Raw genomic sequence first — 17,390 nt, forward strand, 5'->3', positions numbered from 1 at the left:
GGACCTGTTATCAAGAACAGTTGCAGTAAACCCACATGGAGGGGTCTGTGTGGTACATATAGGAGGTTACATACATGTAGAGGCTGTGTGTGGTACATATAGGAGGTTACATACATGTAGAGGCTGTGTGTGTGGTACATATAGGAGGTTACATACATGTAGAGGCTGTGTGTGTGGTACATATAGGAGGTTATATACATGTAGAGGCTGTGTGTGTGTTACATATAGGTGGTTATGTGCGGTACACGCAGCAGTTACCTGCGGGTCACGGGCTCCACCTCTGTAGATAGCAGCCGCGCTCTCCTCCTCCTCCCGCCCTCGTCATTCCATCCACTCCCTGCTGGATCTCTCCCTCATTCACACACAGCAGGCTTGTCTCCTGGCGCCGCGCAGTGCAGTCACGATGTCGCAGTGGTGAGTGCTTTCTATAGGGGTACACATGGCGGATGCCAAACTTTACTGAGCTACTCACTATACTCCGCTGACTGGATGTTTCCCCATGAATACACTGTGTATTTGCCGCACGCTGTCCGTTACCTATCTCCCTATATGATGTCCGGGTGACCCCCCGGTGCAGTGTGGGGGCTGCGGTTTACCGCGGGTTGCACGGTGTCACTGATACATAATATGCAGCTAGACAACTGTTCACACTGGCAGGTGGCGGCTGCTTTCGCGGATCGGTTATCCGCTAAAAACTCCCGGTTGTGGGCACTGGCAGGTCTCTATGCAGGACATCCCTGGCATGACAGGATGGCAGGGCTATGAGACTGATGAACTGCCACTTACCTGTAGTCTTATGTAAAAAACGCTGAACCAAATAACCCGGGTTTTAGAGCAATGTGCCTGGCATCTGCGGGCGAGGTACCCGATGCTACACCCCATTACTGATGGCTGCACAGACTCAAATCTTGAAATGTTCTTGTTTTTTTTTTTTTTTTACATAAATCCAATTCCATGACTGGTTTTTACAATGATACTCTTTGGATCAAAACACATTTCTGTGACTTATGATTAATCAAAAGTTACAAAAAGTTTCCAAATCAAAAACTTTGTTTATTAATCTCTTGTTGATTTAATCTCTGTTTTACATTTTCCTAAATGGGGGGCATCTATCATTAACTTTCCACCAGAAAACTAGAATGTGTTTTTTTTTTTTTCTTTGCTGTGCCTATTGCACAAAATATTTGTCCTTTTCCGAAACTCACGCCTTTTCCTTTTTGGGACGTAGCTGTGAAATCCTGACACTTTTCCTGTGCTTTGAGTTTCTTTGCTGTTTTTTGGCGCAATTTTTGGCCCCCACTTATAGCTGCAAATAGCTAGTCGAAGGAGTTCTATCATGAATGTGCAGACAGTTCTAAACCTTTTCGGTCCTGTGCCAATTCATTAACCCCCTGCGCCACAATCTAACATCCCAGTGTAAATTATAGTGCAATTTGTGCACAAAAAAACTCCATGTTCTTGTGAAAAATCTGTAGTGAGATTTATGTTTTGCATGCAGTTTATAAACCCTAAACCAGCGATGGCGAACCTTTTAGAGACCGAGTGCCCAAAGTCCCACTTATTTATCGCAAAGTGCCAACAAAGAAATCTAATTAGCGATTTATACTCCCTGTTCTGTCACAGCTTTCATTCATATCAGCACCCTGCAGGCACCAATAAAGCAGAAAATAGAAGAAATTTGGATGATCATTGTAGATTCTCTTCAGGGTCCCATAAACAGGAAGAATTGTCAGGGCCGGAGCAGGAGTTACAATGATAATTCAGATCTGTCCACACCTTCCCACTCCTCCAGTAGTCCCAAGTACAGCTGTCACTTTAATATAGCTCTGTGCACAGCAAGTCCTGGGCTCTCTGGGACTGCAGGAAGATACCTGGAGTCCTCTCTGGTGATGGCCTGGGTGCCCACATAATAGGTTCGCCACCACTGCCCTAAACCAAGTGAGTCATAACAGGAAATCTACCATCAAGCTCAAAAATGATAAATCAGGGACATTTATCTACTCATAGATCCAGAAACTGTGACTGTGATAATTATTTGTTTTCCATGCCCACCTTCCTTCTAAAATCAACTTTTAAAATTATTCTTATGAAGGGCTCAAGGGGGTGTTACCAGAGCCCCCCCCCCCTTATGCTGTAGCTACACAGGCTTATACACTGTGCAGGAGCACCCCCCACCCCACTGTTTGAGATTACAGCAGACAGAGGGACAGCTAGATGTCACTCGAGATCATCTCCCCGTCCCTTTGCCTGCTGTAATCTCACAAAGCGCATGGGGTTGCTTCTGCACAGTGTAATGGCATGTGGAGCTACATCATGAGGGGGGCTCTGGTAACATCCCAGGAGCCCTTCACGCTCATTAGAATAGTTATAAAAGCTAATTTTAGAAGGAATGAGACCAAAACAAGTAAGTGCCTGGATCGAGGTGTCCCTGATTTATCATTCTTGATTTTGTTGGTAGATTTACTTTTAACTTAGAAATGATATGTGGAAATTTCCATTTTTTTCCATTCACTTTTTAAAATCTGCATGCAAAAACGTGAATGTGAAAAAACCTAAACACTCCCTAACTATTGGAGTGATGTGTAGCTTACTCTTAAGATTGATTTGTAATGCTGTAATTTTTTAAATTGATATAATAGGCTAGACTAAGGCTGCATTCACACAAACCTATCCGGCTGATATTCGTCCCCCATAGGTGCTCACCATTCCCAGCTGTGGCCACAAAAAAGATAGAGCCTAATTTCTATGCAGCGGGGAGGTGTGCTCCGGCCGTAATCCGTTTGGAACCCGTTCTATTTGTGTTCACTGTCAACATTGTATCAGTGTGATAAAGCCCATGGAAAAGAATGGTTCAGTAAGATATCAGTGAAAAATTACTGTATGTGTCCATAAGCTAAAATGGGTTCAGTGAAAAGTCACAGATCTGGAAATAAAGCTAATGTGAAACCACCCTAATAGACTTCTGTATATCAAACATTATGCATTGCTGCCAGTTTAGTTTTGTGGGGACAGGGCAATAAACTGGTGACAGATCTCTCTGGCATCTTAGCTCCTGCAAGAACAAACTATTAAGTGTGTTGAAATGTGACATGTGCCTGGCTCCCCCTCCCCATATGCTCATTGCCCACGAGCAAGGAGGTTCACATTGAAATGTAATGGTAGTGCCCTTGTGTGCCCCCCCCCTTTGAGCTGCGGCAGTTCATAAGGGGTGTTCATGGACCCCAAATCTCAGTGTTCTGAACCCTAGCAGTCATGCACAATCCTTATGAAAAGCGTAAGTGATAAAAGTGTTATTGAAAACAACCCTGCCCCTGTATGGCAATGTCTACACATTAAATGGCAATGGGATGGACTGTTCCATGTATGGTTAGCCTTAGATAGTGTTATTGGTATTTCTTACTCCGGTTTTCTATCCAGGGTAAAGAATAGCCACTTGTTTTTTGTATTCTTGGATTTCATTTTGTTATTTTATTATTCCCTGATATTATGGGATGTAGTTCATGTTTTCCTTGCAATAAAACAATGGCTGTTGGAGGCCAGTTTGGCCACCTATGTGTCATTGTGTCAGGTTTCCAAGCCTAATAACCCATTATCTGTGTGTGTATAGCTTGTCACCTGGATACAGTGTGTCATTCATGGTGATCCAAGTTTCTAGTTGAGTCATTCTGTCAATACAAGTCCAGTGGGCATTGAAAAAGATTAGTACAAAAGGCTAATAAGGCATATAGTGGATGCAAAAAAAACTGTTTCTATTTCAAAGGATTTTCAATATATATATTGTGAGAGAGCTATAACTGTGAAAGAATATGCAACAATTAAAGGTATTTACCAAGTTTATTCTTATCACCTATCCCCAGGGGTCCTTTCTCATTAACAGCTGGAGTGGCAGGTCAGGCATGCATGCTTGAGCTGGGTTCACATCACATTTTGTGCCATACATTGTAAGGGCACCTCAGGAGGATTCTTCCTACGTGTCATTACAACATATGTCACAGACGTATCCCACTGTATGCCTATACAGTGGGTATGTTGCCCGGTGACCCCACCCACATGAGTGTGGGGGTAGGAGTGTACATTGATGTCACTGTCCTTATATGTCCTAAATTAACCGGGTCCTGCTAAGCAGCCTATGCGCACAGCGATGCATCCACTCCCCGTAGTCGTCCATAGCCCCCACTGAGCGCATACTTCGCTTCCACTTCATTCAATGTCTATGGTAGTACTGGTAATTTCTTCTCATTAAACGGTAATCTCTGTTCACCGTGCACTGGCTCTATAAAATCCACTGACGGCACAGGAAGATTTGCATATACCGACAGTCCCTGGATTACATAAGATAAGTTCTGTAGGTTTGTTCTTAAGTTGAATTTGTATAATTCGGAACTGTATATTTTATAATTGTATCCCCATCCAAATTTTTTTTTGGTCTCTGTGACAATTTGATTTTAAAAATGTTGGATTTTTACTTTTTATGACAAATAAAATAAAAGCTAAACATCATCAAAATTTGTTTTCATCACACTTTCCAACCCACTGCTGGGGAGACGATTGAGGGGGCAGGGTTGGCATTTGGAGTGTAAAAACACGGACCGCACATAAAAAACATGCTTGGTACTTACTGTACCTCAGTTTTGAAGGTCAGTGATCTTTGATTATTTGTTTGACTTGAATGACAGGATAGCAGTTTCCTATTTACTGTAGTAATTATGCCCATATCATTATGCTGTCCCAGGGGGGTTGTCATCACCGATCGGCCTGGATACGCAGCCCCCAGGGACTCTATTGGGTGGTTGGAGACTTTCACACTTGACAACCTGTTTCACCCAGATGCTCTGACCTGTACATTGTCTCAGATCATTCTGATTCCTGGGTTTGTACACTGATTCTTTTTGGAAAACTAAAATAAAAGAAAAATGTGATTTGAACAAGGACTAATATTATAAAATCAAACTGATCAATTTGGTGAAGGGATTTCTAGTAATTCTATACTATAAAAATAATCTGTATTAACGTCTAGCACTTAGTGATGTGGTAGCACCACCTAGTATCATTTGCACCATGTCAGTGCATCTTCATAAGAATGTCCGCAGCAAGAGACTTGTAGAATCAGTGGGGGATATTTATCATACACCGGCGCTTTCTCACGCCAGGTCCTGATAAATATGCCCCAGTGTCTCATCTTACTGGCTTCTTTACTTGTCCGACAAGACAGTCATCACTGACTCCTATTCATACCCTTCCATATGACTGTTTGTACTCTGTAATGTAATATAATATTTGTATATGTCCCCTATGATATGTAAAGTGCTGCAGAATTTGATGGCTCTATATAAATAAAATTATTATTTTTATGTGTGGAAAAAGCACAGTGATTACAGTATATTATTATTGAAATGGCATGGGAGGACACATTATTTTTACTTCTGCAGTATTAATAATCCTTTGTTTGTCTAGTCTAATTTTGCATTAAATCAATCTTAAAATACACCACATGGCTATTTTTGTCCATTTTTTTTGTCAGCAGTTTGATGCAGTTTTTGTACATATTTTTGCTTGTTAAGCCACATCTCTTTTGCCTAATTAGTTTACCGCAATTTGTAGCGCATATGTGGTAACATTTGACAGAACTCTGTGACTAAACTATATTGGTAAATATGAGCCAATATTCCATGTCGGGGTATGTTCACATTTAGTTTTTTTTTTTTTTTTTACATGTTCAGTGTATGTATGCTGGTAAAGCTCCTGGTGCAAATGCTGAATAAGAAACACCGGATGAAAAAGCGTAGTAAACTTCTTTTTAATACCTCCTTCTGGAAAAAGGGATCTTTTCAGCATAGGCTATACAAGATACTGTAGATTCCACTGTATGGTGTCCATCCCCGGACATCCGCTGAATGTGCACCATGGGTGCTCCCTCAGTGTTGTCACTGTCCATATATGAACAGTTATGTCAATAGGGACCTGAACAGTGGCAGCAGCAAATCACTGCCTTGCACCGTTGTTCACTTTTCCTCCTACATTTGCTTTGGATAGGCAATTCAGTCGGTAGCTTATATAGTGAAAGTACAGATGACTAAGATGTAGATATCATTTGTGACGTTAAAGGGGTCAGTCACTCTTTTACATAAGCTGTCCATGTTCCTTTGCTGCCTCAATAATAACTGAATGTTCATCAAACGATTTAGCATTCTAGTTACTTACTTTATTGCTGCCTGATGAATAGGAGGGGCTGAAGCAGAAGAGTTAGGACTCATCCTGCTCTTGACCTCCCCTCTGCCGTTGTGTCTGTCAGTGAGACAGACTGTGAGAGAAAAAGGCGCAATGGGTGTTGCCATTAGGATGGATTGAAGGAGTGAGAACCAGGAAGTTGTGTGTATATGCAGAGGGCAGCATGGTGAGAACATGCATAGGCTGAAGCTCTCACAGGAGGTACATGTACATGCAGAGAGATGTCTAATGGAATAGATTTATTGAAAAGTGGCCAACCCCTTTAAGGACATGACCCAGGTTTATTAAGGGTTCTGCATTATTTAATAAATTTAGTGCAGTTCACTTCAACCGGCGTAAAAAAACTATCTTAGGCCTCATGTACACAAACACATAGATACCAATGACTGGGCCGCACATATAGATATTTACAAGTAATGAATAAACAGCACATAATAATATCCTGCACTTATAAATATAGACCAAAAATGTATTTTCTACATACAACAATATATACCAGCATTACATGAACTGCACATCTGGGCTGTATTCGGGGCACAAACATCACTTACTGTTAGGCTGCAGCTGTCTCCTTCTATGTCTGTGTTGGTCTCCTCTTAGCTGCCAATCCTTCTCCATCAGGTAGAGAATGTCATGGAAACTTCTCAAAGTCGTGACTTATCTCTTCAAAATTTGCCACCTTTGGAGACCTCTGAAGAACCTCGCCACACTCCGCCCCCCCCCCCCCAAAAAAAAAAAAATCACGGTCAATATAATGTCCCCTGATGCTAAATATCTGACAAGCAATGTTAAATATCTTTAAAATGTTTTTTTTCTCAAAAATTTTCAATAAAAATCATTGAAAACAATATAATGTCCCCTAACAGCTAAATGACCCCTGCATATACAGATAATACACTGCAACCCATCAATATGCTATAAAATATACTGCTATATATTTTCTCCCTCATTAATACGGTATCCCCAGCACACTTCCCCAGTATATAGGTAGCCCATGCCCTCAGTATATAGCCAGCCACATGTAGTATAGACCCATCCTGCCTCCCCTGTAGTATAGAGCCATCCTGCCTACCCTGTAGAATGTAGACAGCATGCCCCCCTATAGTCTGAACCATGCCCCAAAAAATATAATACTTGTCTACCTGCACTCCCTCAAACCACATGGTCCTACCCATGTTGCGGCGCCCTCTAGCTCCCAGGCAGCGCCTGAGCAAGGTCACTGGTAGCCGGGCACCAGCTCCAGCGATATGTGTATCTTAAAGATACTGGCATGGTGCCCCGGATGGGCGGCGATGGTAGCGCCCTAGGTGATTGCCTACCCCTCGTCCTGGCCCTGGAAGGGAGTAAATTTGAAGGTTCATGTTCGGTCTTTACCAGGTCTTTTTGAATAATGAAAAATGCATTGGGGTGAGGTGAGAAACATCTTGTACTGTTTTGTGAGAAGTGAACAATAGCTGTCATTCAAAAGGCATTTGTATTTCTGCTTTTTATTGTATTGTGAAACACAGAACTGCAGGTTACTAATTTCAGGTAGGTGAAGTCCACAACCCCACACTGTTCTCCGATTTCCCACTGCCTTTGCCGTGAATCTAAGAGTTTATTCACACAATCAGATTTTTTTTCTCCGCATGCTATCCGTGATTTGCTAGGACAGCACACTGACCCTTTTATAGGACTGTTTCACATATCATGATCAGTCAGTGAACGGTTGATGATGCCGAGTCCTGTTTCACGGACCAACCACAATCTGCAGATGGGAGGCTTGCTTAACAACTGTTGTAATTGTGTTTAAAGTGTCAGTGCTGCTGTTTAGTGAGGAAGTAGAGACTCCTATCTTCACATATAGCTGTGATGCAAGGAATCCTATTGTGGGCAGTCCATGGAACAGGATCTGGCTGTTGGTTCACGGAACAACAATGGCACTGTGAAACTGACCTTTGACAGTCTGTTTTGTGTCCATAGTTTCTGAAATCTTTTCTTTTTTCATGCCTGTATTGCAGGTTTTTTTTCTGTAAAAAAACAAATCATTTTGATTAATTAGAGGGTAACACTTCTGCTTCCCCAACCTCATCAGTGAAAAACAAATGCCAATAGTTTTAGGTTTTTTTTTTGCGGACCCATTGGCTTCTAATGGAATCTGGCCTGATTTTAAAAATTTGCCCTGTGTCATTATAGATGGTTATAACTTTGTGATGCTTTAAATTAACCGGGGGATTTTGAGATTGTTTTACCATCAAACATTGTACTTCAAAGTAATAGAAAAATTTTAATGAATTCTTTTGTGTTTAGTTATGAAAAAAAATTGAAATTTGGCAAAAATTTCTTAAAATTATTCATTTTCAAAGTTCAAAATTTTCAGCTTTTCAGCCAGATAGTCATAGCACCCAAGTAACTTTGTAACTAACATTTCTGGAATGTCTGCTTTATATTGGCATAGGGTTTTATGCATCCTCTCTCTTTTCTAGGTTGTTAGGAGGTTCACAATTTTGGGTGCAATTTTTCTCATTTTTATGAAAATCGCCAAAACTTTTATTTAGAGGCTCCTTCTCAGCTTTAACTGACTTTGAGAGGCCTAAACAGCTGTAAAACCCCATTAATCATGCCATTTTAGAAACTACACCCCTCAATGTGTAAAAAATCAACTTTAAGAAGTGTGTTAACCCTGTAGATGCTTCACATGGGTTAAAACAATATTGAGGTGTAATTTACAAGCTGTAATTTTTTTTTAGACAATATATTAATTTTGGCCAAAAATTAAACCGTTACAAAGTATTAAATGACAAAAAACTCCACAAAGTTTGATACCCAATTTCTCCCGAGTATAAGGATGCCCCATATGTGGTGGTTACTGCTGTATGGGCGCACAACCGGGCATAGAAGGGAAGCTGCGCCATTCAGAACAGATCTGCAATGTCACATTTTACAGGCTATAAAATATTTATTCTTTGTAATTTGGACATATGGGAGATTATTTTTTTTGTGGATGAGATCCACTTTTCAGGTACATCATTTACGGGGGCTCAATAGCTAATAATCAGATTTTATTAACTCTTTCTTGGTGGTGGTTAAAGAAATCATTAATTCTTGTTTATGGTTTCTAGCATTTTTTTTGCCGGACGTTCACCATACCATAAAAATAATGTGTTCTCTTTATTCTATGGGTCATCACGATTACTGCGATTCCCCATTTATATGCCTTTTTTATGGTTAACTTGTTTTGCAGAATGTAGAACTAATTTTGTGAGAAATTTGCTTGTTTTTGTATCACCATGTAACAATGGGCAGAACGTTTATATTTTTTTGTTTACATAGCTAGTTTAGAGCTTATTTTTTGCAGGACAAGCTGCACTTTTTCTTGGTATCATGTCAGGGTAAATGTTACTTTTTGATGACTTTTTATGCGCTTTTTAAGAGGTCAGATGTGAAAATTTCATAATTTTTGCAAGTTTTTTTGTGTTTTTTTTTTTACGCTGTTCACCGTACGGGTTCAGTGACAATTTTATTTTAATGTAAGGGTTGTAACGGACGTTGTGATGCCCAATATGTTGTGTTTTTTTTTTTTTTTGGTGATTTTCATTTTTTTTATTTTTTATTGGATTATTGCATGAGATGAAACCTCAAGGGACTTTTATTCTTTTTTTAATAATTTTTTTTTTTTTTACTGTTTTATTTTGTCCCAGGGCGGGACATGAACAAGTGATCATTTGATCACTTGTTCATTGTAACATACTGCAATACTAATCGATTGCAGCATATTGCATAGTCAGCCTGTAAGCTGTAAGCACGATCCTAACAGGCTTCTAGTGAAGGCAACCCTGGGGTCCTTATCGGGCTTCAGGGTTGCCATGGCAACGATCGGCACCTCCTTGCCATGCACGGAGGGTGGCGATCGTCGTGCCGATTCACCATAGACGCTGCGGTCACAATGACCGCGGCGTCTATTGGGTTAATCAGCCGGGTTTGCAATAGTCGCGATCCTGGCTGTTACTGCGGGATCCCGGCTACCGCGTACCGCCGGGATCCCACGGCGATCAGCTTCTGAGCCTGGGCGATTGCCATGACGTGATTCTACGTCAAGGTGCGGGAACGACCCGCATCCTATGACATAGTATCACGTCAAGGTGCAGAAAGGGGTTAATCCCCTAGTGATTTTTACACAATAAAGATAATTTTACTTTACAACTTTACTCAGTTTTATTGCTGTTTTAGCTCCTCTAACTCGGAGTTGGTCAGTGTAATATTCCAGAGTGTGGGCGGGGCTTCTCTAAGCAGACACTTCATGATTCCACTGTGCTATGAGATGCTGTGTGCTGACAATGTTATTGGATTATGAGAGTCCAGGTTTATCTTCATTTTATTTAGCTTCTGAACATTCTACTAGCATCTGAGACATAGAGAGATGAGACAGATCAGAGATGATGACTTCCATGAGATGAATTTAAAACAAAATGACAGCTCTTCTAAATAACCTAATCAATAAAACACTCAGTCAGCTCTGCTATAAAGACCTTATCTGTCTGTAGCTTGTAGAGTAAGTCTCCGCACGCTGCTGTTGTGTTATCCTGAGTATATTTAAAAATCTTGTCTTTGTGGGAATACTCATTCAAACTGCTTCACAACAGGTAGTGATTTAATTGGTCAATTCGTGCTGATGTGATCCCTTTAACTGACTTTATGAATGTGAATACTGGAGGATATATTCTTATTAGTAGCACTAAAATTAGCGGCAGGAGTATTAATATTTCCTACCTCCTTGAAAGTTTTCTTTTTAATCCATTATAGAAGCCTAGTGGATGGGTTTCTACATATCCCATTTCCATTCTGCTAAAACCGGAAAAAAAATTGCAGTACAAATTATTTTAGAATCTGCAATTATTTTGTGTGGTTCTTGGTGCAGACTAGTTCAAGATGGGGCCCTGCCCCTGTACCACTGCAAAAATATGGGTTACCAGTTGTTGTTGCCTGACAGAGATTTTGATGCACATGCAATGGAATTTTTGCTAGTTAATCGATACAGAAAATCTGTAATTATTACACTTCATTGGCCTAACACTTACAGATGTTTGCCATTCCTTTCTATAGCAACAAAAGAAGATGATTAAGTTTTTTTTTTTTTTTTTATATCCAATGTGGACTATCTTTCTTGTCATGCCCTGGGGTGCTCTGGACATATAACAGTATCAATTTTGTGTAGTGTTTATTTTCTTGTGATGTTTTAAAAAGAGTTGCTGTTTCACATGGCAGAGTCTGTTTGCAATACATAGATATTTTTTCACTGCTTTTAGTGCTGATCCCTCTTATACATATGTCCACTTGGTTTTCATAGCCATCAACTGAATAAGCGTTTAGCTGACTGCTAGCCATCTGTTTGGTCAGTTAAGGTCTTCTCACATGTTTTGAACCATAAGGTCTACCACCTTATTTTATGTGGCAATTGATTGGTTTTCATTTCAGTTCCTGTTATAGGGTCATAATGGCCTAGCGCATAAAGCTGGTTTGCGGTCCTTATATGTCAGCTAGGCTGCCACCGTGATCATCAGCAAGCTGGAGGTTTGTTGGGTGTAAGGCATTGGCTACTTTTAAGCAGAAGAAAATAAAAGTATAAATGATTCTTCTGTATTAGTGTAATGTAACAAACACATTCATAAAAGGTACAGCAAGGGCACAAAAAGTCCACCTGATGCGTTTCTAACAGTGGGGAAGTTGAGAATTTGGGGAACAAAAAAATGGAATAGTACAATCAGCCCTTTAAATACTTCCATTGGATTGATATGGCCCTGGGTGTAATTGGGGTTGGTAACCTTGAACTAAAGGAAACCGTGGTCACCAGAAACCATGCAACATGAGTGCAGTCATTTTGCTACTTTTTGTTCACTTCAGCTACAAATAATTTACCTCCTTTCTGCAGTTGCAAAGTAAGTGACATCTTCCTTTTACAGTGACTTGGAAGTTTAGTTTTTTTGCTTCACTGTTGTGATTGCAGAAAGGAGTCAATTGGGGTTCTGCAAGATTACCAGACAGCTAGCATCCACCACCCAAGTCTCAATTTATGATTGAAGATGGTTCTCGACGATTAAAAAGAAATATGTTGACCTGTGTGCACCAGGCATTATGAAGGAGGAGCTGAGCAGACGGGTGTATAATTTTATTTCTATCTTTGTTTAGAAGCAGTCATCTATAAAACATTCTACATATCTTTATTGCTTTCTAAGCCTTGCTCTTCTCGTTTCCTTTAAAACCTCTTTAGAAGGATCATGGATTTTGTACATTTAATCAGTACAGCACAATGTTTGAGTTATATTGGTTTGTCTGCTCAAAGCAGTTTTATCAACTTGTTGTCAAGTGTGATAGCAGTCTTTTTTTTTTTTTTTTTTTTTTTTTATAAAAAAAAAAAAAAGTAGTTTTCAAAAATTGCTCATTATAGGGGTACTGGGGTGGGTGACATCTTGTCCAGTGATCACATGGCCAGTTTACATATCCCATGAATATGTGCAGTAAACTTTTCTAGTCATCACTTTCCAATTACAACGCTTCTCCCATGTGTAATGGCTTTGCACTGGTCTAAGCTGCTACATATGCAGGTATTTGTGTGTGATCTATTACAAATAACACAGTAGGCACATTTAATATAGAAAATGAGCACTTGCGACAGAAGAATAGAGACCATGCAGTAATAACATTCCTCAGTAAAAAGAAATTTGATCTCTGGAACTTGACTAATAAAGAATCATTGTTGGATCACACAGGTGCACGTCCTCACATACATTCATGTATATGATTGTCCACCTTTTCCATTAACAATAGACATATCAAATGGCTTCTTTATTGCAACAAACTGGCACAGTATGTTCTTTACAAGAGTGTATACCGGGATAGACTGTACCTACCAGATGCTTATTTTTATTTAAGACTTGACAATATGCAAAAATGTAATACCATGTGTAGGAGCATTTTCTATTGACCTTTATGATGTATGTTTTTCTTCTAAAATTGTGTGGAGATCATAAATTCATTAAGTTTTTTTTTTTTTTCTTTATAATTTGGAGCCAGATTTTAAGTCCTACTGGTCAAAACTAGACCAGTGAGTTTCTTAGCTCATCTTTCATATAGTTTCCTTCAGAAGTTAAACCGCCTGTGTTCCATAAAGAACAGACTGCAGAGTGCTGTATTATTGATGTGATTGCATCTTATAGGCACACATAGTGGGCAGCAATACATTTGCTTATAGTAATGCTTTTACATATTAATACATAAATTAGAGGTCAGGCTGTGTTACTGCAGCTGAGTTAACCTTCATTTGAATGGGAGCTGAGCTGTAGTTGACCAGCTCCACCACAACACACACAACCTCACATCCCTTTCCTTTTCTGCTTCCAGTGCTGGAGACTGCTGTGAACACTTGGTCAGTGGGATGCTACGTGTCGGGCCCTCTCCCAACTATTGGATAGGTCATTTATAAATCTTAGCTTGAGACCTTTCCGTGCATTCAAACAGTATAAACACATTTTGTCAATATGAATGGTGATGCTTGTGAGAAATATAATGACTAAGTATAAACTTATAATGGTCGTAGCATGAAGAAAACTCTCACGTTGTCGGTAGCTATAATTGTAAGGTAGCAGATATATGCAGACTACTGAATGATAGTTTTTCCAATTGCCTATTTATTCTTTTTAAATCTCCCCTACCCTATTCATATATTTTTAGCATGTTTCTATATAGGTTTATATACAAATGCATGTGTCCTTCTTCCAGACAGCTTACAAAGACTAGTTTGATTCCCATGTCTTATTCCCTTCCCGTTAACCAGCATTTTACTGCTTATGGAGTAGAAAGACGTCTTTCATTGCAAAGCCCCATTTAATTGCCACGAAACTGAAGAGGCTTCTCTGTAATGTAAACGTGCCAGGCAGGGTGTGCGAGAGGCGTCCAGAAGGTGATCCGAATCATGTTAACCTCTCATGCCTCTATCCATTTAAGATCAGGAGTGCATGCTGATAATTCTGCTATTCACTCTCACAAATTCTCACTTCCCCCAACTGCTCCTGAATCTTCTCATAGTGGAATAAAAAGTACAAAGTAAACATGAGAACCAGTAGAACACATCCTGAACTAATAAATGTAGCATTTTGAGAGTTTCTCTGCATCTCAAGTACCTTTTTATATCCATGTTAGTTGTGTTTTTGAGTTTTTTAAGAGCACTTATACAAGAGCATTCTACTTTACTTGATAGTTTCCATATTTCATGCAGAATCTATTGAATGTCTACGTCGAAATCCAACTTGTATTTCCCAATGTGCTTATATGCTAGTCCAAAATGAACTTTTTATATAAAATTTGTATATAATCGCCTATTGCCATTGGTGCATTGTGCTTTACCTTCCTTGATAAAACAATTTGCACATTATTTAATGCAGGTAATTATGACACTTATAAGAGATACCAAGAATGAAAACTGTTCATCTAGTGCCTTTTTTATGGCAAGCAGCCAATTCCAGTGTGAGGGAAGCTTTAATATAGAACCTGTATGGGACAATGTATAGACTTTTAATCATGTTTCTTCACCTTCTGTTTACAGAAAAGTCTAATAAAAGTATCTGATCTTTTTTCAGGAAAAAGAGAGTCTACAAAAGCGTGTGCATCTCTTTCTGCTTGGTAATCATGTTGACCATCTTCCAGAGGGGGGCATCTCCTGGACTTCTTTTCAGTCAAAGTAGTATGGATTCACGGGAGCTTTTGAGTGAAGTGAAAAGGGACACCTATCCAGTCCCAGATGGGTTTTGGGCAGCCAAAACAGAGAAACAGGCGACCATAGAGTCTGTTACTGATACACATTCTGCTGAATGGGATGTTAATTTCATCAACTGCACTGCAAATTGGAACTTGACCAATTTGGACTGGTTCAAGACACTGGAACCGAACTTTCAGCAGTTTCTTTTGTACAGTCACTGCCGCTATTTCCCCATGATCATCAATAATCCGCAGAAGTGCAGGGGAGACGTTCATCTCTTGATTGTGGTAAAGTCAATAATAACCCAGCATGACCGAAGGGATGTCATTCGTAAAACTTGGGGAAAGGAAAAAGAGGTTAATGGCAAAAAAATCAGAACTGTGTTTCTTCTAGGGACTGCAATGAAAGAAGAGGAGAGAGCCAATTACCAAAAACTGTTGGATTTTGAGAACCAGATATATGGAGATATAATACAGTGGGATTTTCTAGATTCCTTTTTTAATTTGACTCTAAAGGAGGTGCACTTTCTAAAGTGGATGACCATATACTGTCCACATGTAGCCTATATTTTTAAAGGGGATGATGATGTATTTGTCAGCCCCAATAACATTTTGGACTTTTTAGATGGCAATACCACGCCGGATCTCTTTGTAGGAGATGTTCTCTACAAAGCACGACCCATCAGGAAAAAAGAAAATAAATACTATATTCCAAACTCTCTGTATAGTAAGAACTTTTATCCTCCATATGCTGGGGGTGGTGGATTCATCATGGCAGGTTCTTTGGTGAAGAGATTGTTCAAAGCATCAGAAACCTTGGATCTGTATCCTATTGATGATGTCTTTCTGGGAATGTGTCTAGAAGTTATTAAGGTTAACCCCGTATTTCATGAAGGGTTTAAAACATTTGGCATTGTAAAGAATAAAAACAGCAAGATGAACAAAGAGCCATGTTTTTATCGCCATATGCTTGTCGTGCACAAGCTTCTTCCTGCTGAACTACAACAAATGTGGGACCTTGTGCATAGTAACTTAACGTGTTCTCGGAAGGTCAATATCCTTTAGTGATTGGAAGATGTCAGGAGAAAAATCCTGAAAAAACTTTTATTTTTATAACTGTTTTCCTGGCAGGTTTCGGGAGAAAACGCGTCATAAGATTTATTTTCTTAGGTTATGTATATATGGGCAATATGCTTTGGTGACCTTTTTGTTAAAAGATTTGAAAAAACCCTATTCTAGGTACGATAAATTATGTGTTTTGAATGGAAGCCTGTTTAAAGCTCTGGATTTTTATATCTAATGTGAATTAGGTTTATATTGCAAATCCTTGGGGGATGGGGGAGATTAAATCTACCATCAAGATGAAGCATGATAGACCAGGGACACTTACTCATAGATCCAGGCACTAGTAATCTTATTTCATTTGTTGTCCATGGCCTATTTCCTTCTAAAATAAACTTTTAAAATTATACTTATAAGCTGGAAAGGCTACTGGGGGAGTTAACAGGACCCTGCAGATTCACAGGCTGTTAGACGGTTCACTCTCCCCCTTTGCTCCCCCCTCAGCACTTCCCCTTCCACTTCCCCTTCATCTCACTACAGCACAGGAAGTTTCAGCACACGGTGGGAGGGGGATGTGCTCCTGCGCAGTGTAACAGCTTGTGGAGCTGCAGCATGAAGGAACTCTGGTAACGCACCCTGAAGTCCTTGTTAGCATAATATTAAATGTATATTTTAGATGGAAGGAGGCCATGGATATCAAATATAAGAAGATTAGCACAGTCACAGTGATTTGATCTATGAGTAAGTGTCTCTTGTTTATCATGCTTGATTTTGATGATAGATTTTATTTAACCAAAAGTAAATTCTATACAATATGAATTTAACACTGGGTATAGCTGTAACATGGAGAAAAGCCATTCAGAGTTCCTGAACACAATTCTCTACAATGAATGGTGCTGTCTTGTGGTCCTTGTCCTGGGTATGGCTCTCCATGGAGACCTGCACATATCTTTATTGCAGGCTCTGGAAAGCTGACTTCTAAACTCTTGAAACCATAATTGTTTTAGAATATTTATATTCAAGGTGTTTTGATGATTATATGGTGTCACATGATTGTTTTAAAATGTTTGGTTTTTTTGTTCTGAAAACTGTTAATTTATGAAAGTAAAGTTTAAATTAAAATATTGAGCATCTATTAATTCTTAAATGCCTAAGTGTATTTGAAACTGTATATGTATGTCAAATACTGTCTTTACTCAGCACTATGAACCTTATAGGCTATCTGCACACATTGCGGATTTTAATGTGATTTGGAAAAAGTGGACGATAATTTTTTTTTTTCCAGCATGGAAATTGTTGTTCAGTGTGGAAAATAAAATAATGATCATGTTGCTTTTCTTGTGTTTCTTTTTGGATTTTTGCGTGCATTT

The 17,390-nt window shown here is 39.4% G+C and overlaps 1 protein-coding gene across 1 annotated transcript; it reads left to right on the forward strand.

Annotated features, from left to right (window-relative positions):
- The first annotated feature begins 241 nt into the window (after positions 1-241).
- Positions 242-17,142, forward strand: B3GNT7 (UDP-GlcNAc:betaGal beta-1,3-N-acetylglucosaminyltransferase 7). Its single transcript, XM_072142453.1, has 2 exons — positions 242-414; positions 14,841-17,142. Exons 1-2 carry the CDS (start codon positions 404-406, stop codon positions 16,021-16,023), a joined length of 1,194 nt encoding a protein of 397 aa, XP_071998554.1. The 5' UTR covers positions 242-403; the 3' UTR covers positions 16,024-17,142.
- Positions 17,143-17,390: the final 248 nt, after the last annotated feature.

Source organism: Engystomops pustulosus, chromosome 3 (genome assembly GCF_040894005.1).
Source record: "Engystomops pustulosus chromosome 3, aEngPut4.maternal, whole genome shotgun sequence".
Lineage (NCBI taxonomy): Eukaryota > Metazoa > Chordata > Amphibia > Anura > Leptodactylidae > Engystomops > Engystomops pustulosus.